The 27671-nt window shown below is 43.4% G+C and overlaps 1 protein-coding gene across 11 annotated transcripts in view; it reads left to right on the top strand.

Moving 5' to 3' along the window:
- The window catches only part of PAG1 (phosphoprotein membrane anchor with glycosphingolipid microdomains 1), a 148292-nt gene that overhangs the window by 94546 nt on the left and 26075 nt on the right, over positions 1-27671 (top strand). For 8 of the 11 annotated variants that reach the window (XR_014255395.1, XR_014255396.1, XR_014255397.1 and 5 more), the window contains 3 exons: positions 20519-20724; positions 22395-22446; positions 26041-26137. Coding sequence is in view for 8 of the 11 variants with exons in the window: in XM_082432854.1 (XP_082288980.1) it covers positions 20519-20724; positions 22395-22446; positions 26041-26137 (355 nt within the window). In the remaining 3 variants the exon portion in view is untranslated. Of the gene's footprint in view, positions 1-20518; positions 20725-22394; positions 22447-22484; positions 22586-26040; positions 26138-27671 lie in introns of those variants that run through there. The other 3 variants (XM_082432852.1, XM_082432858.1, XM_082432853.1) reach the window with 2 other exon arrangements.

Raw genomic sequence — 27671 nt, 5'->3', positions numbered from 1 at the left:
GGAGAGGAGGGAAGCTCTGGGAGTGTCTTCTCAAATGTGTAGTTACCGCCAGACTTTGTCATTCTCATTTCCTGCCATTCGATACACTGGCATTTTAATGGACACATTGATGACAGTCATTATGGGTAGTTACACAAGCTGCACGTACAAAATTTGTAATGATTTTTTTTTAACACGGATAGTCACATACAGAAACTTATGCACAAACCTCACAATCTTGTGAATGTGAGTTAACTGACAGGGGTAGACAAAACCCTTGATTGTTATTTGATTAGTTAAGTGATAGAAGTAAAAGAAAATAAATAACTAAAAGCCTGGTGGTGACATCTGGAGGCTTAATAATCTCGGATTCACATTGTTGGCAAGAAGGCTTCATAGTTGGTGCTTCGTCTTACATCACACAACCGAGTGTCCGGCTGTGCCTCTTTGCCCTGCGTTGATTCATCAGTGTGTTCACGTGTGGTCATCCTGACTCACCCACTACAGTTTTCCATCAGCCCCAACCCTATAGTTGAACAGCCTTGTATCAGTGCTGGGAAATAATCATTAGTTCTGAGTTGGCTTTGTGTCTGTTTATGGCCTACTGTATGGCATTACATAGGCTCCTGTATATTTCTGTGAAAGTCTATTTGAAAGTGAGTTATATTTTAAAGAATTTCAAATTGATCATTATTTAAAATAGTATTTTTGGAAAATATTCATATTATTTCATAATGCCACTCTTTTATGAATACAAATTTATATATATTAGATTTGGTTAAAGCAAGATCCACCATCTCTTAGAACTTTATCCTGTCATTGGACCTCCTGCATTTGAAGCAGCTGATTCAAATGTTGATAATGATTACAATTTATTGTTTGAATTTAACATAACTCTAATTAGCTAACAGAGAGAAATAAACAGATACTAGAAGTACATTTGAATACTTTAGGTACACTGACTTTTTAAAAGATGCAGATTCTTCTTTATATTTTTGAAGTTGAAATAAGTTGTTAGCAAGGAAAGCAGCAGAAGGAACTAATATTTATTTATTGGGTGACTTTTCTGAGCAAGGGCACCAAACTGTGCATGTTTCACAAGATACAAATGTAGCTGATTTTGTTAATGATATCAGATATACTTTTCTGTACTGAATGGAAAACTGAAATGCTAAAGATGCTGAACAGAGCTGACATGCAAACACAGGCGCATGTTTGGAAGGCTGGCAGAGTGCAGTATTAATATGGCTTAAAGTGCTAACCTAGACCAAACAGAAGTGCCTCGAAATAGAGGTAGTGTCCAACTGTCGATTCCATGTGTCAGGAGGATTTGCCCTGAAGACATTACAGCTGATTTCCTGGCCAGTCCTGTTAGTATCACGTGGTAATAATGGAAGGGTAAGATTACTACCGACAAAATATCCCAGGCTGTGAGAAACCCACTAACATTAAGTGGATGCTTTTTGCATTGTAACTCCCATCCCAAGCCAGACATGTATGGAAATGAACAATAGCAAGAGCAAGAGACCCAAAAACTTTTCCATGGTAGACTGAGAACCCTACACTAAATAAACATGGTGTTACCCCCAATAAAGTGATCTCAAGAAACCTCCACAGACCATTAGAAGTGCAGTTTCAGACATTAATGTCTAGCTGCTTTCTGCCGGGAATTGAAAGGAACAGCCAAGACTGCAAAAAAGAGAAGCTCTCTCTGGCAGAAACCGAGAGCCAGCGAAGGCACAGGGTACAAATCGCCTTCTGTGCGAAAGTGGCTGGCACTGTGGGTCCAATTAAAATCCCAACACATGCATATTGTGTGGGGAACTATAGGTTAAAATTGCAACTGTACACTCATTTATTATCTGTTCAGTAGTTTCAACCTTAAGGAGTACAGGACTATTTTTGGAACTACTCTTGATAAAACCGCAAAGGCGTGTGTTCATTCACTCCATCAATACTTAGTGCACACCACCGTTGTAGGTGCTGGAGTTACAGCTGCCCGGACAAAGGGCCTGTGCTCATGGAGGTTATGTTCTAGAGAGCATCCTCCGACTATGAACACAAAGGCCAATCCATAAGATGCTTTCAGATGGGGTAACAGGAAAGGAAGAGGGGGCAATGGGATAAGGCTGAGTTGGGGGTGCACAAGAGGGCTACAGAAAGGCTGGCAGAGAAGGCTTCTCTGAGAACATGATGTTTGAACAGGATGAAAAAAAGGAAGGGGAACCAGCTGTGTGATGACCTGAAAAATGATCGTTCCAGTAGGTAAACAGCTAGTACAAAAAGGTGAGGACAAACTCAATACATCCAAGAGCTAGAAAGAAATAGCCTGTGGGTTTGGAAGGTCATGGCCAAGGAGGCTAAGGAAGCAGCTGAGGCTGAAGGGGTTGGGCCCGCCTCGCCCATGGTAGTCCTTCAGTTAATTGTTTGTCAAACTGACCTGAACAGGGTATCGTGTCCGTTGAAGCAATGAAGATCAAGAGAAAAGTTCAAGTTGCCTAAAGCATAAAGAAAGGTATTGTCATAATAATGTATTGATTTCTAGTACATTCTTTACCTCTAAGAATTATGGATCATTTTGTAAGTGGAGACATAATGAGTGTTTACATCAGCTTTGACATGCAACCTAAAAACAGTATGTGAGAACTAGTGACATTAGACCAGGAGATTTTTTGTATTTCTTGTTGAAATGTTTACTTTGAAAATATTTTAATCATACTAAGTGAAGTAAGTCAGACGTAGAAAGACAAATATATGATATCACTTATATGTGGAATCTTAAACGAATGATACAAATGGATTTATTTACAAAACAGAAACAGACTCACAGACTTTGAAAACAAACTTATGGTTACCAAAGTGGAAACCTGGAGGGGAGGGATAAATTAGGAGTTTGGGATTAACAAATACACACTACTATATATAAAATAGATAATCAACAAGGATCTACTGTATAGCACAGGGAACTCTACTCAATATTCTGTAATAACCTATATGGGAAAAGAATCTGAAAAAGAATGGATATATGTATATGTATAACTGAATCACTTTGCTGTACACCCGAAACTAACAACATTAGTTGTTAAAAATCAACTATACTCTAATATAAAATAAAAAAAGAAAGAAAATAAAAAGAAAATACTTTAAAATGATGCTATTTAAACTTATCTAGTGAATTATATTTAGCCATACAACTTTTAGATTAGTATTTTGAGGGATGCAGAGATAAATATGTAGACCTAATCTAGCAGACAGTCAAAGAACATGGCTCAATGTCCATATCTTCTGAGTCTGTGTCTTTATGTTGCAAGGTTAGATACTACCTTCTGGAATAGACTATACATGCTCTGTTTGGGTCTGCACTCTGAGGTTATACATGTGCTGCAAAAAGCTTGGTTTGCATGGTGCCCAGTGTGGACTTGTATGGGAAGAGGAACAGTGAACTGTATCTGTCTTATATTGTCATATCCTGACTATGCTATGTTCCAATAATGTAAGAAATAAAATGAAGTAGCGTTTGTCAGTTGAAAGCTTAGAAATATGAATGAATAGTCTAGCTAAGTGATTCTCAGACAAACTATACATTCAAATGCTCTGGGGACACATTTACAGCAATAAATGTCCAGACCTAATTCCTGCTCAATTAAGCCAATTTCTGGGGTTAGGCCTGTGCATTGGTATATTGTAAAAAGTTTACCAAGTGATTGTAATGTATAGCCAGGGTTGAAAATTCTAATCTAATTCAGAGGAATTTAATAATTCTCTGTAGCCTTTAGGATAAAGTTGGTTTGATTTTAATCACCTTAGTCTTTGCATCTCATATATCATCTGAATACTTCTTTCATTATTTCCTTAGAGTAGAGATCAGAACTTATGATCCCAAAGATTAGTTTAGTGGGAAATTCTTCTTTTCCTTCCTTCCTTCTTCCTTCTTTCATCCTCTGCTTTTTAAAAATGTATCTGGACATTGAGAGCTTTTAAAATCTATAAAGGAATAGTAAATGGCAGTTAAATTTAAAGCTTCATATATACAATATTTAGAAATGAAGATCTCTTTCTAAGAAATATTGAGGTTGTTATAATAAAGACACTTACATAAGACTCTTCAAAATGTGTGAAATCAAAAACTTGTAATTGGGGTTGGTGTAGAGAGAGGGAAGAAACAGCTAGACTAAGGTAATTGCTATAATTGAAGGATAATTACAGCGTTCAGCTTCCAGCCAGAGAAAAGGAAGTATGATTTTTGTATGTATAGTTTAGTCACTATAAAAAAAAAAAGCAAACTAACTTATCAGGATAAAAAAAAACCACCTTCCAAGCACTAAAATCTCTGAGTTTATCACACAATGCTTTATGCACTACACAATAGAACAATGTCATTAGTAGTTTTACCAAAAAATACAGAAAAATAAATCATGACAGTTCCTTTTGTTAATATTTCATAATAGCTACCTTTTTATGACATTAATTAGTCACTGGGTTCAGCTGCTATCCAGTCTACCCCCCAGCTCATGACAATAGAATAGTGTCAGCTACAATATGGAGGATATTCATATTCCAGTTAACATTGGCAAGAGGGTATCCTTCGATTCATCGAAAAGCCATATCCAATAATAAATTAGGGGAAATGGCATCAGATTACAACTTGGTTAATAATGTGAAAGATTGGAATTTGATTTTTCAGCCTCTCCCTGCCCTGTCTGATCTTACAATGGTAGTACTATGACACAGTCTGGGAGAGTATTATCAATACTAGTTTGGGGACTATGCTGAAATCCTTCCCCTTGGTGATAACAGAATCAGAGACTTGTGGTAGATTAGTGAATGTTGCAGGACATCTAAGATTGTTCTTAATCATGTTCTCAGTAAGATGAAACACAGCACATCAGTGACTGCTGGTAGACCAGTTGTCCCTAAAATTTGCTTGTTCCTGATGTATTATAATATGACAATGCATTAGGAAGTAAAATAAAGTAGGATTTCAAAGGGTTTGGAGAAAGGCTTTAAAAAAAAGTAATGTAAAAAAGACTGACTCTTTCTCTTAAATTTAAAATATAATAATGTATTGTTTTATAATTAGTGTTGAGAAATCACATAAGCATTAGAAATAATTGCTTACAAAAAAACTGGAATGAAGCCACTTGGCTTAGATTATCTAATCCAATAAATTAAAATGATAATACTGATTTATATAGCAATATATAATAGCAATAACTAAATAACTAAATTCAGCAATAACTGAATAGCAATAACTAGGTGTCAGTGACTACTCTGATTTTTCTAAATGGGTTTTTTTGTCCTGAAAACACACCTTCCTGTTCCATTTTGTAAGTATATTTTTCTTGAAGTTTTCCTGTAATAGAGGCATGAGAAATAATTCAACAGTGACCTTCTCAGGATCAAATTCCACTGTGCTACTTCCATAGTGTGCATCTACAGAGCTGCTATGACGGCTATGCAGTGCCTACCCCACACCTCTAGGAGGTATCACTCATATGCTCTAGTTTATGCTCTTAGCACAACCAGAGCCTCTCAAAGCCTCAGTGGCAGAGAAGAGTGAAGTCAAATTTTTGATTCCATGTGCAAAATTTCTTTGAGTTCCCATATTCCTTCTTTTAAGTTCTTACTAGATTTACATTATACTCCATAAATACCTGTGTTTCTTTTATTAACAAGTGAAAGTTAAAATTGAGTAACTTGGGGCTTCCCTGGTGGCGCAGTGGTTGAGAATCTGCCTGCTAATGCAGGGGACGCGGATTCGAGCCCTGGTCCGGGAAGATCCCACATGCCGCGGAGCAACTAGGCCCGTGAGCCACAACTACTGAGCCTGCACGTCTGGAGCCTGTGCTCCACAACAAGAGAGGCCGCGATAGTGAGAGGCCCACGCACCGCGATGAAGAGTGGCCCACGCTTGCCGCAACTAGAGAAAGCCCTCGCACAGAAACGAAGACCCAACACAACCATAAATAAATAAATAAATAAAATTAAAAAAAAAAAATTGAGTAACTTGGATAGTCAGGTAGAGGTGGCTGGCACCTCTTCCTGAATTTACCACAGCATGCCTCTAAGATGTGCCTCCCCCAATATGCTACTTCACCATAGGCCATTCTCCTATCTCAATTTAATGCCTTTGAAGTGTTCCTTCCCCAAAAGAGGTGAAAACATAGGATAGAGAAGTGCTGAGTGGGGGGGATGTCAAAGCCATATCCTGATATTAGCTCTTGTTTTCTTGCTCTCTACTTTCCAAAAAAAAAAGGAAATTGGGGCAGAGTGGCTACCTTGACAACCTGACCTGAAGTACAAAATGCTTTGAACTCAGCAGGGGGGAAAGACTCTCTTTTAAATATCAGTGTTATAAATCCATATTTTAGGTCTCTCCAAAAAGTTCTTAATACTGTGGCATATAATGTAAATTCCAAATGTGACCCTTCCACTTGGAAACCACTGTGACATTCAAAATATCAAACTCTCCAAATTATAAAGACTTCATAAACACAGCCTTCACCCATGACTTCATTTCTTTCATGATTTACAAACAGAAAAAAAAAAAGGGAAATCTTGAGGGAGAAGATGTGATTTTTCATTAGCTATGAAGATTTTCAAAACTGCATTAGTCTCAGTTCATTAGGTCTTATAATCACATTAGCTACGTGGCATTGTAAGGGAAGAAATGCCCTGCAGAGATCTCCCAGTGGATTTCCCCGGAGTTTCACTACCCCTGCCCCCTGGGACTCAACATGGGATTAGATTTTTCCTTTCATAGGATGAACCAATGAAAATGATACAGCTTGTAGGAACCACGTTTACACAGACGTTTCCTCTCACACTTTCCTAATTCCTGCTACAGTGATTCCCCTGGCCAAATGATATGTCAGTTCTGAGTAATTCTGATCCTCTAAAGACTTTAAGATGAGTAACTTGCACCTCACTGGGATTCCTGTAGGACTTGTAACAAATTCAGAGCCTGGAGTTCTCAGCGAACTACTTACTTTAGGATCACTTAGGACACATGTTAAAAATACAGATTCTTGGGCTCCACTCCAGCTCTATTATATCAGAATATCTGAGGGTCAGGCCTGGGCATCAGCAGTGTAACAAGTGCCCCAGGGGTTGTGAGCAGGACTGAGGGGGTTTGGGGGGCATCTCTGCAATGGCTGATGCTCTCACGTGGCCTGGGAAGGAAGCCAAATGAAACCAATGGGGCTGATAGATGGAGGGACCTGGAGGCCGTGCCCTTTGATACCAGTCAAGGCTAGTTATTCAGTAGGGCCACAGTCAAAACACTCATCCACTGAAGTTGAGAAAATACTCTGCTCACAAATGAGATACTCTTCTATCCTGTCATGACTCTACTCAAGACCCTACAGTTTATTCCATATTGCCTTTATGTTTTTTTTAATTTTTTTAAACATCTTTATAGGAGTATAATTGCTTTACAATGTTGTGTTAGTTTCTGCTGTATAACAAAGTGAATCAGCTATATGTATACATATATCCCCATGTCCCCTCCCTCTTGCATCTCCCTCCCACCCTCCCTATCCCACCCCTCTAGGTGGTCACAAAGTACGGAGCTGATCTCCCTGTGTGATGCAGCTGCTTCCCACTAACTATCTATTTTACATTTAGTAGTGTATATATGTCAATGCTACTCTCTCACTTTGTCCCAGCTTACCCTCCCCCCACCCCGTGTCCTCAAGTCCATTCTCTATGTCTGCGTCTTTATTCCTGTCCTGCCCCTACGTTCATCAGAACCTTTTTTTTTTTTTTTTTAGATTCCATATATATGTGTTAGCATACAGTATTTGTTTTTCTCTTTCTGACTTACTTCACTCTGTATGACAGACTCTAGGTCCATCCACCTTAGTACAAATAACTCAATTTTGTTTCTTTTTATGGCTAAGTAATATTCCGCCTTTATTTTTGGAAACAACTTTTTTAAATTTAAATATAGTTGATTTACAGTATTGTGTTAGTTTCAAGTGTACAGCAAAGGGATTCAGTTATATTTTTTTTTCAGATTATTTTCCACTTCTCTCTGCTATACAGTAAATCCTTGCCACTTATCTATGTTACGTATAGTGGTGTGTATCTGTTAATCCCAAACTGCTAATTTATCCCTCCCCCCAACTCCTGCTTTCCCCTTTGGTAACCGTAAGTTTGTTTTCTAGGTCTGTGAGTCCGTTTCTGTTCTGTATATAGATTCATTTGCATTATTTTTTAGATTCTGCATATAAGAGGTATTATGTAATATTTGTCTTTCTCTGTCTGACTTACTTCACTTGGTATGATATTCTCTGGGTCCATCCATGTTGCTGCAGGTGGCAATATTTCATTCTTTTTTATGACTAAGTAATATTTCATTGTGTGTGTGTACATATAATATACGTACATGTATATACACCACATCTTCTTACCACATCTTCTTACATACTCCATATTGCCTTCTGTATCTAGTTCAAGATGTTTTTGGCTGTCCATGATATTAATGGCCATTGTAATGAACACAGACCTTTTACAAAGAATGTGACAGGTTCTGATTGTTGAGTTTCATGTTTAGTCATGTCACACCTTGTAAGAACAGAATCTCCACAGGGGTTGCCATTCTGTTATACACATCTCCCCATCTCTGTCAACAGAGTGTTATCTTCCCTAAAGTGGGCAAAGGAGAAGAAGAAAATAAATGTGCTGAAGTACGTAGACATGTACATACACATGTCATTCTTAAACTCCCAAAGTACCCCATGGAGTAAAGCCAGCTGTAGACAAAGTGGTACAGCAGAAAAAAATTACCAGAAAAGTCCTCCGAGTCTGTTCCCCTTGCCTCCCTCCATGCACAGTGTATCTGCGCTCTGGCCTCAGCCCTCTCACCTTCTCCTTCCCTCCCTTTTCCTCACTAGGTGACTTGCTCTGTTCCGTCATTTATGCCTTAATGGGATTTTAAATGCTTGTGCCACTTCTTGCATGAATATTTGTTTTTTTAAGCTTTGCTTTCACTGTAAAGTGAAAGCAGTTTTCTTCCATTCGGGGGTGGGGGGACGGGGGGGTACTCTCTACAGGTACCCTCCCAGGTCCTTGAAATCTGATGCATCCTCAGCAGTTGGCTGACCCTGACTGTGATGGGTGGGTGCGTGGGTCCCTGGTGGTGGTCCTGTCCACCCCGTACTCATGCAAAGGCTGCCTTTGGAATCCACCAGACACAATAAGGACAGTTCTCAGCTTGAAACAACATCAGTCCAAGGGCACTGCAGCTGCGTCAATGCCACGGCGCCTCTGCTGTCAAGCTGAACGGAATCACGCTGCAATTACTGTGACTAGATGTTGTTTCTCATGCAATATGGTGGAAATGAAAGGACTTCTGGCTTTTTTTCCCCTGACTTCCCATGCTTGGAATTCAACAATAAATTGTTTTTCATCTGTGATCAAAATATATCTCTGTATTCGGAACTTAATTCTAAAGATTTTTCACCTCTTGCCAGTTGAATTTTGCAACTGAATTGCAGCAGACCAGTGTCATCTCATATTCAAGGTGTGATTAGAAGATGAAACAGTCCTTGGCACAGAGTAGGTATTTAGCAATTATTTGTTCAGTGAATTACTGAGTGTCAAAGAGTAAAATACAATTTGTGCCTTAGTGTCAAAGAGTAAGAAACATTGGAGGTATTAGTCAAGAAACGAATGAAGCCACCCCCAAAGAGCTGAGCATCTTTAATAATAAAGACAGAGAAAGTCTCCAGAATGTTCTGTCACATTTGGAATCTCCTCAGGCTTGTCAAGTATTGAGATTGGAAATTAGATGGATCCATTTCAGACTTGCTGTCTTTGTAAGATTTTCCTAAATTGGGGTATATGCCTTTAAAAAGCCTCAGAAGCTTCCAGCAGCCGCATCTTCTCTCTAAGTTACCTGTGCACACCCATCTGCATACTTTGGTTTGATCTTCACACTTTGTTGAAAGGCTTTTATAAATATGGATCATAAATGTGTAAATATAGGGACTTCCCTGGTGACGCAGCTGTTAAGAATCTGCCTGCCAATGCAGGGGACATGGGTTCGAGCCGTGGTCCAGGAAGATCCCACATGCTGTGGAGCAACTAAGCCCATGAGCCACAACTACTGAGCCTGTGTGCCAAACTACTGTAGCCCGTGTGCCACAACTACTGTAGCCCGTGTGCCTAGAGCATGTGCTCCACACCAAGAGAAGCCACTGCAATGAGAAGCCCACGCACTGCAGCGAAGAGTAGCCCCCATTCACCACAACTAGAGAAAGCCTGTGCACAGCAACGAAGACCCAACACAGCCATAAATAAATAAATTTATAGAATAAAGTTTAAAAAATTTTTTTTAAAAATGTGTAAATATATCAACTACACGTGAATGAGAAAATAAAGAGACTCATCGTCAGCTCTGCAGCCATTGTGACTGGTGTCGCTGCCAGATGTGCTGTTGATTTTCTGGGAGTGTCGGGATTGACCTCCGGCGCTGGACCCTGACCGTAAAGACCGCCCGTGGTGTCCCCTCTTGACATCTGTGTGACTGGTGAGGCCCTATCAGGTTTCCCATGAATTATTAAGACTGTGTTTCCTGAGGAGTTGAAACTATTGATCACACTGAGAATTTCTGGTGCTTGCTGGGTCAATACTTCCCTTTGTGTGGAAAGTTCTGGATTTGGGCTGTAGAACTTAGGAATCACTGGCTACTTTTATAATAGAATCTCAGAGCTGGAAAGAAACTTTATAAATGACCTCACTTTTCAGAAGGATAAACTGAGGCACAGGAGGTTCGGGCTCATTCCAGGCCACGAAGCAATGTAGTGGGAAGGAATGGAGCAGAAGCCGGGTCTGTGCCTCCACACATCAGTGACTTGTCCGCTAGCTGCCATCTCATTAGACTCTGTAAAGGGCAGCCTTTTGTTTGTGTGCTTCTATGGGAATCAAGAAGCCTCCAAGGACACAGGAGCTCTGACCTCATCTCACCTAACTTTAAGTAAGATGAAGGCCAAGTTTCAGCCCCAGGGATCTGGCTCAATGACCCTTCAACCCTAGTTGAAGGAAGATGAACGTCTACACTAGTATTATTCATACATGGCCCTCAGACCAGCAGCCTAGACCTCCCCTGAGGGCCGAATAGAAATGCAGGATTCACAGGAACATAGAGAACAGACTGGTGGTTACCAAGAGGAAGGGGGTTGAGGGAGGGATGGAGTGGGAGGCTGAGGTCAGCAGATGTAAGCTTTTATATATAGGATGGATAAACAAGGTCCTACTGTATAGCACAGAGAACTATATTCAATATCCTATGATAAATCAGAATGGAAAAGAATATGAAAAAAAGAATGCAAATATATGTATAACTGAATCACTTTGCTGTACAGCAGAAATTAACACAACATTGTAAATCAACTATACTTCAGTTAAAAAAAATATTAAAACTGAAAAAAAAAAGAAAAGAAAAGAAACGCAGGATTCAGAATCTGCCACTTAACAAGATCCCCGGGTGATCTGGAGAGGCAGTAAGGTGCTATTCTAGAACAGCCTTCTCCAGTTTCGGCATGCATCACAATCACCTGGAGGGCTTGTTAAAACAGAGACTGCCAGACCTCACCCCAGACTTTCCGATTCATAAGCCTCAGAGAAGGCCCAGAATTCTGCATTTTTAACAAGTTCCCAGATGATGGTGAGGCTTCGGCTCCAGAACCACCTCTGGCGGAGCTCTGCCCTACAAGGTCCGTGGCCCTGTTGCTTCCTCTATAAGGAGCTTGGGAGTCACACTCCTTGAGTCATCTGCTGCCCCCACCCTCCTGGCAGAAAGCCTTGAGGGTGAGCTCCGAGTACCTACATTTTCAAACACAAGTTCTGACTCATTGCAATCAAGCTGTCACTCTGTCTCCCTAAGTAGTTTCTGGGAACACCGGCAAGTAACTCGCAGGGATGGTTTTGCTTTCTAGAAGTCAATGAAAAGCATTTTGTCGGCCAGTTTTATGATGTAAAGAATTCTTAATGTTTTTTAAATGTAGGAAAGATGAGAATTAAAGATGGCCTTGATGTGTTGAGCACTGGGTAATAAGTCACGCTACCTTCTTGCTAGTGCCTGGGTAGAATGTTAACTCTTACCTCAGAGGCCTTACATCTGGTTACATCAGAAGGTGTGGCTGATCTAACTCACAATGAAACCAGTACTACGAACTGGGATTCCTCTGGGATGTGGCTTAAATTGCTATCTAACTCTGAAATTCCACTTCTTCCATCCTGAAGGTTTCCTTTTCCCAGAATAAGCATCCTTTGATGTACAATCTCCATGAGGTAGCATTGTTAGGTGAGGGCTTGGTAAAAGCTAAGTGGGATGTGACAGATACTGGAGCATTTGTAATTAGTATCCAACCACAGTTCAAGTGTTAAAATGAATCTGATCTTTTAAATATCATGGTCCATGAGTGGAGGATTTGAGAGGCATTTATGTCACATGGTAAATTTCTGAACCTCTCAGCAAAGACACTGAAGGGTTTGGGGGGTTTTTTTGTTTTGTTTTTTTTTTGGTTAAGTCTTTTACTACTATTTTTTTAAAAAGTGTCTGATCACCCATGCATCAGAAGCCAAATAAAAAACAGGGCAAAGCAGTGCTTAACAGAGTCCTGACCTCACATAGAGAACAGACTTGTGGTTGCCAAGGGGGAGGGGGCTGGGGAGGGGTGGGTTGGGAGTTTGGGGTTAGCAGATGCAAACTATTATATATAGAATGGATAAACAACAAGGTCCTACTGTATAGCACAGGGAACTATATTCAGTATCCTGTGATAAACCATAATGGAAAAGAATAGGAAAAAGAATGTATATATATGTATAACTGAATCACTTTGCTGTACAGTAGAAATTAACACAACACTGTAAATCAACTATACTTCAAGAAAACAAATTTTTACAATAAAAATAAATAAAAGTCCCATCGCAGTAAACTGGCCTGTGTGTAAACACCACATCCCCACCGGACTCCAGCGAAGAAGACGGTGCCAGGGCTGCAAAGTGCGCTAGTTCCCTTGGAAGGGGGACCCATGATGCCATGGCTGGCAGTGAGCAGTGAAGGTATCGGAGGAGAGTGAGCCTTCTCTCTGGTGCCGGAAACAAGTCACGACCGCGTGAAGTTGAGCCTGCAAGAAAGATGGCGTGGCTCCCATGTCCTCACCTGTCTGCTCTTGTCCCAGATGGGCGGACACCTGGGGGTTATGAACATGGTGGGGATGGCCGTGGTTTTTTTTATTTCAAGCCTATGAGTCAAAACTGATACACACTGGGCCTTTTCAGGACCCTGAGGGGAACGTGGGGAGAGTCCAGTCGATCATGTGTAGGATGGAGGCAGCACCATGGAGATTTCCCCACCAGCTAGTCAAGCAGGCAAGCCAGCTTCTGGAACCCCTCACATCCCCGAGAAATTTCAGCCTTGTTTGAGAAGACTGAGAAAAAGAATTTCTTCTTCTAATTCTTACCATCTCTGAAGGCCAAGTCAGTATCTACCTCCTCTTGGATCCTCGGAATTATTTACTCATTATTAATTCATTCAACTTATGTATTAAGTGCCTACTGTGTGCCACACACTAGGACTACAGCTGTGAACAAGATAACGTCTCTCCACAGCCTCCCTCTTGGAGCTTGGACCAGTGGAAGAGACATACAAAGGGCTTCATCACTCTACTCTTGAGTGATGCTATGAAGGGAAAAGCTTGTAAAAAAAAAGGCAGGGGGGCTTCCCTGGTGGTGCAGTGGTTGAGAATCTGCCTGCTAATGCAGGGGACACGGGTTCGAACCCTGGTCTGGGAAGATCCCACATGCCGCGGAGCAACTAGACCCATGAGCCACAACTACTGAGCCTGCGCGTCTGGAGCCTGTGCTCCGCAACAAGAGAGGCCGCGATGGTGGGAGGCCCGCGCATCGCGATGAAGAGTGGCCCCCGCTTGCCGCAACTAGAGAAAGCCCTAGCACAGAAACGAAGACCCAACATAGTAATCAAGCAATCAATCAATCAATAAAAAAAAAAAAAAAAAAGGCAGGGGGCCTAAACTAAACTGGGGAGGGGGAAACAGCATCAGAAAAGCTGCTCCAAGGAAGTGACGTTTAAGCTGAGACCTGAGGGATGGTTAGGCTTCCATCAGATGAAAATGTGCGAAGACGGCCAAGAATAGTTAAGGCTCCCCTTTCCTTTGAGAAATGTAAAGCCTAGGACTGTGAGGGAGGGAAGAGAGAGGTATGTATCAGATTCCTAGGAGAGGAGGAAGGCGTGACGTGTCATTGCTGAGAAGGGGCCAGAGGAACACCAAGCTTGGGGACACATTGAGATCGCCAGTGTGGAGACCTGGTAAGGGTGGTGAGAATTCACGTACAGAGAAGCAAGTAATTCCAGTGTTGGGACCTTTTTCAAGAGACCTCAGGCCGCTTTGGTGACAGTACAAAAGAGGCAGGTGGCTGTGTTTGTTCCAGAGCTAAGGTTTTGCCTTAAGACATACTTGGCTTAATTTTTAACTGTTTGCCTGATGTGCTCTTCTCTTCTATTCTCCTTCTCTCGCTTACCTAATAAATTATTCATTAAACTTGCATTTTGAAAGTCAGCTTGGGAATCCTCCTTTCGCAGAAACATGTGTTCAGTAAAAATTTCTTGACTGGCTCCTATCTGCCAGCTCATGGAGATGCTGAGAATGTGGTGGGATACAAGATGGATATATCCCTGCCCTCAAGGAACTTTTAATTCAGATCAGATGAGCAAACATGCAAGGCAGGAAGAAACAGAGCCTAAAGTTCAAACTGCACACTTTGTGAAACAGCCCATTAAGACTTGCTTATGCAAATAGAAGACCCTTTACCTGGACTCCTCACTCATGTCTGTCAGAATCATTTTCTCCCTCTCCCTCTCTCTCTCTCTCTCTCTCTCTCTCTCTCTCTCTCTCTCCCCGACCCCTCTCCTGTTCTCTCATGAGATTTACCATTAAAAATAAAAAATGAACCTTGGGAATTGGTTTTCAAGTCAGCATAGGAGGAACAACAACCTTAGAAGGCATTCCTTACCCACCAAAGTCACTCGCCTTTTGGCTTTTCTGAAGGCAGAAACCAAAACGGCGGCAGAGCTTTGATAAGCAATAAACTATGTTACTTCTGTAATGTAAGTTTAATGTATTTTTGAAGACAAGTGACAGCCACACACACACTCGCAAAGGGTCAGATTTCCCATTTCCCATGGGGATCAACAGGTTTAATATGCACAAGAAGAAATCAGGTTACGCTGACAGATGGCCTGAAGGATTTATAACCCGCTCTTGGGATGAATGCCTGGCTCTTTCCACAGCAGCAGCAAGCCTTGATGGCAGCAGGGCCAGTTTGGTGATGTCAAGGCTTCCCAGGTTCCTTTCTCTCGTGCTTCAAGCTGCTGCAGGCAGACATGTCAAGATACTGCTCCATAGTGATGTGAAATGATTCGGGAAACCGTAAAGAAAATCTTACCTTGGAGTCCTTTACCACCTTCCGCTCTTTGGGTGTGTTTCCCCCCGACTCAGGGAAAGAGAGAAGCGGGGATATCTTGGAAACAACTGGTATGGCAGAGACCCTTGGGCCTTAGCAGGGCCCTGGTGGACAGTAGGCGTTCTCTGAGGTGGCTCCGTGTTTACAGCAGAGCCGCTTGACTCTCACGCAGAGTTCAGTGTGCAAAGCTTACCTATAGCAGAGCCCCTTTGGTCTGCAGAGAAATTGACCCGAATTTGAATACTTGAGCTTAAAACTCTTTCAGGAGACCAGAGACTTCAGTGGAGAGGTTCATGCTTCCATAGCCTGTGCATCTGCCCACGTGCTTCACAGGACAGAAGCCCAGCAGAGAATTTAGGTGTTTGGTTAATCTGTTGCTCGTCAAGTGTCATTTTACCACACGGTTCCCACACCTGGTGATGACCCAGGAAGGAGGCGTTCCCATGGCGATGGGTCCTTGGCCTCCTTACTTCGGCCATTGGTAAGGAGTCATGTAGAGGTGGTTTCCAACATGCTTAATTATGAGTCAACTAGGACAGCTGTAAAATGGTAATGACCATCATTACTGACCTCAACCGGCTTCAGAGGAACTAAGTGTCTGCTTCTATAGCTAATCTCACTGGCCGTCCCAGCTCTACCAAATCATACAGAATTTGCAGCGATCAGAGCACCTACCTGTTAAATGTGTTTGGCTAAAGAAATAAATAGCTGGTAGTTGGGCTGCAACTTTCATTCATTTCACCCGGTTTTTGCTTTCTTTTTTGTTGGAATTGATTGGGGTGGCGGATAGTCCAGGCTAATGAAGACAGTTAAAAGGCTCAGCAGAGGCACCAACAGAAAGAATAACTGAGGTCTGTTCTGGAGGAGCCTGCTGATTAGGGCTGAGAATAGAATTATACTGTCCCCTTGTGGTTAAAAATGGTACCTGCTTTTAAAGTAAAAGGCCCTCGGTTTTTCTCAAGATTGAATCACTTATTGATTAAAATCATGAAAGGAATGGATACAAAAGTATGAGTGATTATGGAGCTTTTAGTCCAAAATAGTTATCCAACCCTACTTCTAAAAGAGTCCCCAAAAGCAGTCCTATAAACTCAGGCATCGACCTTTCTCAGGGCCAAACGACAATTTCCCACAGTAGTCTGAAATGATATAAAGTTGCGGGGTGGGCGAAATGCCACTGCCTCTTGTCAATATCGTGCATTAAATTACAGTCACTGGTCATGATTGTACGTCAGTGCAGCCAATGATGAAACCTATTCTGAAACAAAAAAAATTGATGTACAACTATTAAACTAAATCTGCTATTTCATTAGTATTATGATCTTTTGCAACACATCTTAGTGGGGCATTCAGGTGCTGTAATAAATGTTTGTTGAGGCACGGTGAATGGTCGTCCTTTGCTCTATGTTGAATAACTCATAGAATATTTACACATGTGGTCTGACAACGGGATATTTTTTAACTTTGAAGAAACAGTATTCTATAATTGAATGCAATTTTATTGAGACAGGTAGGAACAGGATGGAGAGAAATAGGCTTAAATATCTCCTTGAAAAAATCATGAGAGATCGCCCCAAATTGTTCATGTATTTCTGCTGGTGTGGATTGATTCTGGATGCTCAGGAAACATCTTACTTGATATAGGAATTAGCAGAAAATTAGCTGGTCCCCAAGGCCAGTAGCAACATCAGGGACTCCGCAGCCTTGGATTATCTTTTCCACGTGGACCTGGTTGGTAAAGGCGCACAGCGTATTATATAGAAAACCCTCGCTCCTTCGGGGGCCCTTCCTTTTCAGGGTGACTTCTTACTTCCCGGACCCTGTGCCTCGCTGTCCTCATTCTCTCTCTCTGTCGCTAATCCTGAGAGAAGCCTTGAGTCTCAGGGAAGGACACCGATGCCCCGCCCTGCTCAAAATGAACTCCACGAAAGAACCCTGAGCACTGCATTTAAGTTCAGTGAAACCAGTGCAGGAGGGTCCAGCCTTGGGGGGAAAGTCCATTCCACTTCTTGGAAAGCCCTGGACCATCCACACAGGGCTTCCACTCTCATCCCCACCAAGAGGGAGGAATGTGGAAGTCATACGTGTACATCTACACACACGGGGGAGGGGCAGTCCGTCTACACGCGGTGAGGGGGTAATCTACATGCGCGGTGGGGGGAGGGAGTAGTCCATCTACATAAATGGGGCGGGGGGAAGGGGGTAGTCTACTTACACACACGGTGGGGAAAGAGGGGGAAGTAGGCCATTTACACACACTGGGGGGCGCAGTTCATCAACACACACGGGAGGGGTAGTCCGTCTACACACATGGTGGGGACAGTCCGTCTACACACACGGGGTTGGTGGGGGGAGGCAGTCACGTCTCAACAGTAGATAAGCCACTACAATTTAAGAAGGAGATGACCAGAGAAGAAATGGGCAGGAGAATTATGGAAACAGAAGACCAAAAAGAGAAAGAGACCAGGAGACGAGAGTACCAGTGGTGCAGACCGTCTCTAAAACTGGAACAGTCCCACTGGGAGGGAGGTCATGTGTGTGTAGACCCCCGCACACCACTGGTCCCTGCAAGGGTAGGTGCTCCTGCTGCACTGCCACCGCAGCTGTGACCTGTGTGGCTCCTGGTCGAGTTGCACATAGAGGTTTCTGAGAGGTGGAAGCTGCCCACGCAATTGGAGCCCTTGCCCTTAGGGGTACAATGTATTGATAATCTGACTCACAAACAGTACCAGATGATGATCTTGCTTTTCCCTGTGAGATTTTTTTTGTCCACGATGAGAACTTTTGTAAAAAAGCATTTCTGTCAGTAGCTTTTCTGCAAATTCTGGTTGAAGGGGAGTGATCCAGGAGTTTTGACACATTTTCTCTGAGTTACATCCTTTATTCAGTAGCTGGTAATAATCTGTTTTCACCCTTTTTCTCCCCACACTGTTCTGCTAGTTGGAGTACCACATAATTCATTATATTCTGTCGCCTCCCCCTGTTGAGAGAGAGAAAGAGAAAAGAGAAACGTGTACCAGAGGTGGAGAGAGGGGCCTGCTGGATAGATATGTGCCTTTTGAATAATTCACTCAGCAAACTATTTTCTAAGAACCGGGAACTTTATAAATAGACATTGATTAAATCATTGTATGAATGAATGAGTGAAGGAAAGAAGGAACACACAAACTCCTGCACAACAGACATCTTTTGTACCTCCTAAAATGTGTTATGCATGAACCTGGATCTGGATATAAAAATTTATTTCATATATATTCATAGGTCCCCGTCATTCATGTGCTTGAATGCATTTTAATAACTTGTGGTGCCAATTTGTAGTCTAAGTTTAAAGTGAATTATTCATTGTTTCAACAAATCATAAGAGAAGTGCTGGTGATTTTCACTCAGTTATAGCTGTCCAGGGGCAAACAGGCAAAGGCAATTTGACCATCCATTACTGTATGCATGTAGTGTTTATAGGTATAATATATAACCAACACAGGAAGAAAGAAGTTCTGTATTACCCAGGAAGTTGTAATTTATTTATTTATAGAGCATTAAGAAGTGTTCATGTTGGTTCAAGGCCATATAGAAAGCAATCGACTTCATCTAGAAATCTCTCTGCATGCTTGCAGATAAAATTTCTTTTTCTCCAGCTTTTTATTACTTGTCACCTTTAAATATTGAAATAAATGTGAAATGTTTCACCTGGAGAAAATCTGGTCTCGCTGAACCACAGTGACTCCGTAAGCTCCCCAGGTGCTGGCTTGATGTAGATGCTCATTGATAGCTACATAACAGTCCCAGGTCTGTTAGGGAAGCAAATGGAAATGCAAACATCAACCGTCTTTTTCATGAAAAAAAAATGTTTTGAGTTTTGATGAATTATCATGACAAAAATATTTATTTGCTGACTTTATTCATGAATCTTGAGATGAAGTTAAAGGCTGTTTAAGTGAGAATGTTCTAGAATTGTGCAAAGCAAATGTTCTTTAAACAAGGCATCTCTGACGAGAGATCACTGTTAATTTGATATAGCACTTTGTTTTTCAAAATCTAAAAGTCTTAAAATATTTCACAGAACTCATTGGCCATTTTCATTTAGAAGCGCTGTAGCTGGACCGGGGAGCGGTAGCCCCCAGTGAGAAGGAGCGCCCTCTAGGGGCTGAGGCCACTGGCGCTGGAGTCAGAGCTGGCTGGTCTCATATTCTCCGCTGCCACTGAGCGTGGTGACACCGTCAGTGAACTTAGTGTCTCTGAAAAATGGGGATTAGCCGCGCCTTCTTCACAGCCTGGTGGCAGTGATCAAATGAGGAAAGCACTCGAGTCCCAGGCACATGCAGGGTACTAATACGTCCTAGCTTTTATACTCAATTTGTAGTTGTTTATAATTAGGTCTTATTTGCTGCCGGTGATGCATTCTTTGCGTAGACTTTCAGCCATCCCTTTGAAAGTGGACTTATTGAGTGCTTACAAAGTTTAGTGAAAGCCAGCCCTGAAAATAAAGTCACATACTCAGAATAGTTAACTGTTTATGAAGGTGAATGTAAAGACAATCTATTTCATTAAATGTATTGGCCTTAAACCTTCTTGAAGAGAAGCAGGTTTGGGGAGTTGGGGTTTCAGGTGGGAAAGATGCAAACTACATTTTTGTGAAAGCCGTAATAAATGCTTTACACTGTTTTGGCAAAAAAAAACAAAAAACAAAAAAAACAAGGGAAACCAAATAAGCATTTATTCATTTGCTGTGGAGTACTTGGAGTCTTAAATTTATTTGAAGACATTAAGAATCTATCCCCAAACATATCCAAATAACAAGACATCCGTTGCCTCAAACACTGCACTAGGCACTGCACGCTCCTGCTTTGTGTTTTGGGTGAGAAAACAAAGGCCTGGACCACAGAGGGGAACTTGCCCAGAGGGAGTTCCAAGTCGAGTGCATTCTGCACACACCTCCCTGCTCTGCTCAAACGCCCCCTCCACCCCACGCCCCACCAGGAACTTACTCCCAGATTCCGGCATTTCACGCGAGAAGTTGTCAAAACACACGTTGTTCTCTCTGCAGGAGGACGCAGCCCTCTGCCCCCATGTCGCCACCTTGGAAGGACTGACCAAATCCAGCAGCCTGTGCCACTTCCCACCCACCATGGGACCCGAGGGAAGTTTGCTGAGTGGGGGACAAATGCAGATCACCCTGTGGGGAAGCCTGGCAGCTGTGGCCACCTTCTTCCTCATCATCTTCCTCATCTTTCTGTGCTCCAGTTGTGACAGGTGAGAGCAGTGCATGTCTACTAGAGCCTTAAAATTACATGTGTCCTGGACCCAGAAGACTTTCTATATAAAAAGCCTGTGATGAATGGCATCTCACTGCATAGACGTTCCCAGAAACTCGTATGTTAGATTAACTGACTTCTCTGCCGCAAAGGAGCCCAGGACACTTTTTATTAGTTCAGTGAAAAGCCACATCTGATTTTCCTGGGGAGCACCTGGAAGAGCCCTTATGTATGAAACTTCCCAGAAGGAAATTTTTGCTATTCTTATGAGCACACCCTTGTCAAAATATGTATTGTCTTTTTCCATCTGTGGACATTTAGAAATCTAAGTATCATGTGCATTAAAGATACTCTTTTTTGCTGCAATTTGAGAGTTACTGAGAATTTTTGCTGCTCTGTAGCTTTCAGGGAGTCATTTTATTAAGGATTTGTTATCTAGAACTGCAGTTTCTTAAGAAACAGATTCATTTTTTCTACAAGGGAAACATTCTGTGTATGAAATAACCATCTTGTCTTATTTTAGAATTATACTTCTCTCTCTCTCTTTCCCCTCCCCCCTTCCTCCCTCTTTGTCTCCCTCATATAAAATAAAATGTGTAACCCCTCCACCAAAAAAAAAAAAAAAAAAAAGGAGATCTTTGCTTGGAGAGAAGCAAAGTCCTTTCTAACCAGGAGTGATTTTCCAGGTGTTCAGACATTGTTACAACATATGTAGCTCTCTGGTGAGGGCTGCTGCTGGGAGCCAGTGCAGACCAGCTGACAGCCAGCCCTCTTCCAAACTCTTCTCAATAACCTTGGAAGAGACTGGACAAGTGTCATTTAAAAGTCTGGATATGGTGGCTTCGTGCCCTAAAGTCTCTATCAAGAGGGGAAAATCCAGACTCCCTGAATACAAGTAGCCTCCAAATCCCTGCCCGGTTTGGATCCAGGACTCCAGGGCTGGGAGAGAGACTAACTGGCCAGAAAGCTGAAGAAATAGAAGCAAAGCTAGAGGAGTGTTTGTTCCCCTGGGCCTGGGAGGGCCTGCCTTGCAATTATTTATGCTCCCACTAGGTGTCACTGTTGCCTTATACATCTATGGGAAAGGTAGGCTCTCGTACTGATGGCTTTCTTTAGCCTGTCCCGAGTAAAAATAAATTCTATTTTTACTCGATGGACTTTTCCATAGACTGCAAGTACATATGACTCATCCTGAGAGCATGTAACCTCCCCAACAAGCCAAAAGTTGTATTTTCTTTATTTTCTCAATCCCATGGCAGTGTGTGACTTTGCAAAGACTGAATTAAGAAAGATGAAGAGATGAGAATTGTTGATTTCCTTAAAAAAAAACAAAAACAAAAAACTCATTCTAGTATTCTAGATATAAACAGTTTCTAGTCAGGAAACTGCCCCGGTCTTCTTGTTAACTTGTATTTTCTACTCCTGGAGGAAGGGGAGGTCCAGAGAGGTGACCAGCCCCTTGCTAGGACTTGACTCCCTCGGACCCTGCTGCCTGCAGCGGAGGGGTAGAGTGAATTGTCCGGCTTCTGCTTCCTTGGCAAAATAAACTTGGTTTTTAAAAGAGAGATTATTTAAATGTTGATCAAAGTTTGAATAGGAAAGGGGAGTGTATGTTTGATTTTAGATGGCACGTTGGATGTTACAGCCATGTTTCCTTTTCTGTTTCAGGGAAAAGAAGCCGAGACAGCACAGCGGAGATCATGAGAACCTGATGAACGTGGTGAGCACGCGTGCACGAGTTTTAAAGCATCAGCTGCTTATCTAAAGCAGGTCCCTACAAGCTTACAACCTGAAGGAAACCCAGGGAAGCAATTCAGCCAGAGTTAACTGGCTGCCTGGGCTGTGTCCTCTTGCTGCAGGTTTATATTCACCGTGGCTAGAGGCCTGTGCAATTAACCAGGTTGTTGGGAGAGCTTCTGAAACGGATGCAATTGTGCCACTGCTGGAAAGATCCTCAGATAGTTCCAACCTACTGCAGGGATGTTTCTGTTTTGCCTCTGCTGGGCTCCAGCTGGTGTATTAGTTGGCTAGAACTGTCATAACAAAGGACCATAAACTGAGTGGCTTAAATAATAAATTTATCATCTCACAGTTCTAGAGGCTAGAAATTCGAGATCAAGGTGGCAGCAGGGTTGGTTGCTTCCGAGAGCTGTGAGAGCGCATCTGTCACAGGCCGCTCTCCTAGCTTCCCGTGGTCGGTTGGCAGCCTTTAGTGATGCTTGGTTTGAAGATCTCTGCCCTTACATCGTGTTCTCCCTGTGACTCTTTACACCGTCTTCCCTCTATGTGTGTCTGTCTCTGTCCAAGTTCCCCTTTTTTAAGGCCTCTGATATGACCTCATCTTAACCTGTTTCATCTGCAATGATCCTGTTTCCAAATGAGGTCAAGTCTAAGGTAGAGTTCGGACTTCAATATAGGAATTTGGAGAGGATAAAATTCAACCTGTAACAGCTGATCATTAAGCTAACTGGAGCTTGGGACCCCCAGCATCCTAGATGTGGCCTGGCCTTGCTGGGTTTTCTTGCTCTGTGTCCTAAAGGGTCCTGATCGAGCCCCGCGGGCCTCTTGGATCCACCCAGATAGGGAGCAACCTGGGCATCCTGGTCCCACCTCATTCTCTGCCCTCAGGCCCATGCCCTTAACTGGCTGAGCAATTCCAGCAGCTGGGGATGGGGCCACCCTCATATTCTCAAGGCTGGAACGGTGAAGATGCTTCCTGTCCCAGACATAATTTCTCAAGATCAGACATAAACTGGTTGGAGGAAGAAGGGGCAAAAAGGAAAGATGGACGAGTGAAGTATGTCGTGTGAGGTTTGGTATGAAACACGCAGCCAGCAGCCAGGTTCCAAGCTCACCCAGGAGGCGTCCCGGGCCCCCTGCCCTATGATTGCGGGATTCTTCCAGGCCAGGCAGCGAAGTGGTCAGCCCTCCTCTCCTGGGAGCCCCTGGGGAGTTCCTTCCTTTCATCTCTGTATGCAGGCGGCTCACCACCCCCCCCACACACACACACTGCAGTCTCTGGTTGTCTATGTCCCCACTTCTCACCTGCCCCCAGCGCCTCTGTTGGATTGCCGCTGTGCAGGTACTCAGAGGGCAGGTGGGAGAGGAGGTGGTGCCTCCACTGTGGCTTCTCCCACGTGCAGGTCCCAGGCCCCAGCTTTCTTCCCCTTCCCACTCTCCTTGGTGCCCGTGGGCAGGAGAGGCGGGACTGGGGGAGAGGCTTCCATCTCCATCACCCTCCCCTCCTGTTGTCCTTCTAGAGCAGCAGTTCTCAAGCATGGCCTGGACCAACATCACCACCTGGCGTTTGTTAGAAGACTCGGGGGGGTGGGGGGTGCTGGGAGCAAGCCCTCCGGGTGATCCTGATGTTTGCTCAGGTGTGAGAACCTCTGTTCTAGACCTTTGGTTCCTGCTCTCCTGCTAACGCCCAGCAGCAGCCCTGGGTGAGACGGGAAGAGAGCGGCGGGTGGATAAAAGGAAGATCTGACTCTCCATGTGCGGTGTCCTTCATTAATAGCCCCCCATAGCCTCTCTCATATGAATGTGTGAGCAAGGGAGTGCACGCTAGAGCACGTTTGCACACACACATCACATGGCTCTCTTTACAAGCTTCTATCCTAGCTTCTCAATTTCCTACAACTTGCAGAGTCTCCATCCCAGGCCTGAGAAGTCCCTGTAGTCAGCCAGCATTCCCCACCCCTGATCCCGGCTCTGACACACACCCCGACACACACCGATCGCTCCACAGCCCCAGAGGAGCTGCCTTTAAATCCTAAGGTGAAAAAGGCTGGCGGGGGTGTCCCATGGCTGCATCTGAAGCTGCAGTGAGAGAGAGGCTCCCTCCTGGCTTCTGTGTTTGGAGCTCCAGCAGGCGTTTTCTCATAGAAGCTAAGAGAAGAAATGGTGGTGAGAGCCTAGAGTATGATAATTCAGCTGTGACGGATTGATTGTGCTGTTATGGGCCCACCTAGGAGCCGTCCTTCCCCACAGCTGACTCCTGCCCAGGGGTGACGTCATTTCTGTGCATGGGCACCTGTGTCTGCAGCTGCCCTGCAACCAAACACAACGACCCATCTCATGGGGTGCACGGGATTGAAATAGCTGACTCCCAGTAAACGTTTGGATCATGACGCAGCATGAGCTATTTGCTCTCTGTTATTATTACTTGGTTCCCGAGTCAGAGAATTTGTGGAGCCAGCTAGCCAAGGTTGTGGTGCTATTTACATCAGAACTTCCCAGGTGGACTCCTGGAACATGGTCCGGTGTGGCCTCCTGGGTCCCGCAGGCCGTGCATTCCATGAGCGGGATGGGGGAACAGATCATATCAGCAGTGATTCAGCTGCTACGTGGGACCAGCTGCATATTTCAAGAAATATGTGAGCTACCAATTTACCTTCAGACTAGTCATAGCTGTAGCTCAGCCTGGCGTATCATGCCATGTACCGTCCACCCGTGCTAGCCCAGTAGAAAACAATCAATGCCATTCTTCCCTCCAAGTGTCCTGAATTTGTTTGTGAGAATAAGAAAGGTTTGCAAACCTACTTTTTAGCATATGATGGTTTTGGTGAACCTTGAAGCAGAGACTTGGCTGATTATGAGTCTCAGACATCAGTGACATTATCTTTGATCAGATTTAAGTCCCTTCCCTTCAGATGACAAAGGTGATGTTTTCCTCGACATGACACACCCTTAAAAAGGGTAACGTTTCCGGCACCCCTGGGAGAAGGATGAGGCCTCTCTCTGCTGGAGCTGATTCTGATCAGCCCTGGGGCTTCTGGTCCCCCTCACCTTGAGCTAAGGGACCTGATACCCCACAACCTACCATAGCCTATTTGTGATTACCAGATGGGAAGCTCTGTGAATGGCGGCCTCGGAAGATTCCCAGGATGGCCCTGTCCAATAGAACCTTCCACCAAGATGGAAGTGTTCTGTAACTGCCCTGATAGGGTAACCACGAGCCACGTGTGGCCATCGAGCCCTTGAAATGTGACTAGTACAACTGAGGAACTCGATTTTATTTCGTTTCACTTAATTTAAATCTAAGCAGCGGATTTGGGTTTTGTTGTTGTTGTTTTAATTTTTAGAAGAAGCCATGGAGGGAATTCCCTGGCGGTCCAGTGGTTAGGACTCTGCTCTCTCACTGCCGAGGGCCAGGGTTCAATCCCTGGTTGGGGAACTAAGATCCCACAAGCTGTGTGGTTTGGCAAAAATAATTAATTAATTAATTTAAAAAAATACCCCCCCCCCCAAAAAAAGCCGTGGATATTCCCCTCTGCCACGCAGTCTGATTCTTTTGGTGCCTTTGTTTTTGCAGCCTTCCGACAAGGAGATGTTCAGCCGTTCAGTTACCAGCCTGGCCACAGACGCACCTGCCAGCAGCGAACAGAATGGGGCACTCACCAACGGTGACAGTAAGTTCTGCAGAAATACCAGCTTTCCATGCAGGCCCCATCACCTGAGAAAGGGCTAGGGTTCAGAAAATGTAGCTCAAAAACTAGGAAATGTGTTTGTTCTTGCTCACCTTTTGTATTACTACCAGTTTTAGCCAAAAAAATCTCATTTGGATGAAAAGTTAATATCTATGAATTGGCTTCTGTGTGTCATTGCTCTAAGATTTGTATGTGTACTAACTCATTTATGCTAACAACTATAAGATTACTATGGCTAATATTACTGCCCTGTAAGGTAGGTATTATTACTCTTCACAATTTACAAATGAGGCAACTGAAACATTGCTGCTGCAACAAATTACCACAAACTTAGTGCCTTAGAAGAACACAGGTTTATTAACTTGGAGCTCTGGAGGTCAGAGTCTGAACCGGGTCTCCCTGGGCTAAAATCAAAGTATCAGCAGGGCTGCGCTTCTTCCCCAAGGCTCTAGGGAAGAATCTAGTTCCTTGCCTGCTTCCGCTGCTAGAAGCCTCCTACATTCCTTGGTCCTGGACTTCCCTCCATCTTCAAGTCTCTCTCCGACTCTCCTGCCTCCGTCTTTCACTTACAAGGACCCTCATAGTTACACCGGGCCCACCTGGATGCCCCAGGCTCCTCCCCATCTCAAGATCAGCTAATAGTTCATCAGTATCCTTAATTCCTCCCTTGCCGTGGAGTGAAACACACTCACAGACTCCAGGGATTAGGACGTGGATGCCTGGGGGAGGGGGGGCGCATTATTCTGTCTGGCACAGACAGGTTAATAACTTGCCTAAGATGTTATGGTCAGTGCTCTGGGGATCTATAATTTGAACCCTCGATCTGACTCCTGGGTACACCCTTAGGACCACTCTGCACGCTGCCTGTTTCACGCCCAGGATGTGCTTGCTGACAAAAGTCACAGCTACATTTCCACTCCCCAGTTTACAGAGCGCTTTCGCCTGGGGTAGCAAATCCTCCTCTTACCTCCATTTACAGACAAGGAAACTGTGGGACAGTCAGGATTGACACCGGAGGCTTCAGACTCCAGTGCCCGTTCTCTGTCCGCCGTGACACAGACATCTAAATCCAGAGGGCAAAAGTTCACCCCCTCCTTGATGATCAAGTATTTAGAACACAGTGGGTAATGACGGTAACTTCCGACGAGGGATCCATTATCATTTTTCCCAGATACTCTTCAGGGACACTATTTCTAGTCCCCCTAAAGAGAAGTAGTCTTTTTTTTTTTTTCAGGTCAGGACAAGAGGTGAGCACTTTATTTCTTCTTTCACTCATTTAGTTTTTCATGTAAAAGCATAGTGGGGTCAACCATGCATTAGACACTGTTCTGGACTCCAGGGTCTTAGAGAATCCCAGTCTGGTCAGTAAAAACAAGTGGGTTAAAAACTGTAAGTCATAAACCCACACACACAGATGTAAAGAATATATACGATATATAAGGAATATATATATATTATATAAAGTAAATATATATGAATATACCAGTACAAATACATGTTTAAGTACATATTTACA

This window comes from Balaenoptera physalus, assembly GCF_965194825.1.
Source record: "Balaenoptera physalus genome assembly, chromosome: 17".
NCBI classification, from domain to species: domain Eukaryota; kingdom Metazoa; phylum Chordata; class Mammalia; order Artiodactyla; family Balaenopteridae; genus Balaenoptera; species Balaenoptera physalus.
Note: the sequence above shows the minus strand (reverse complement) of the source record. Positions and strands in the feature narration are given on the sequence as shown.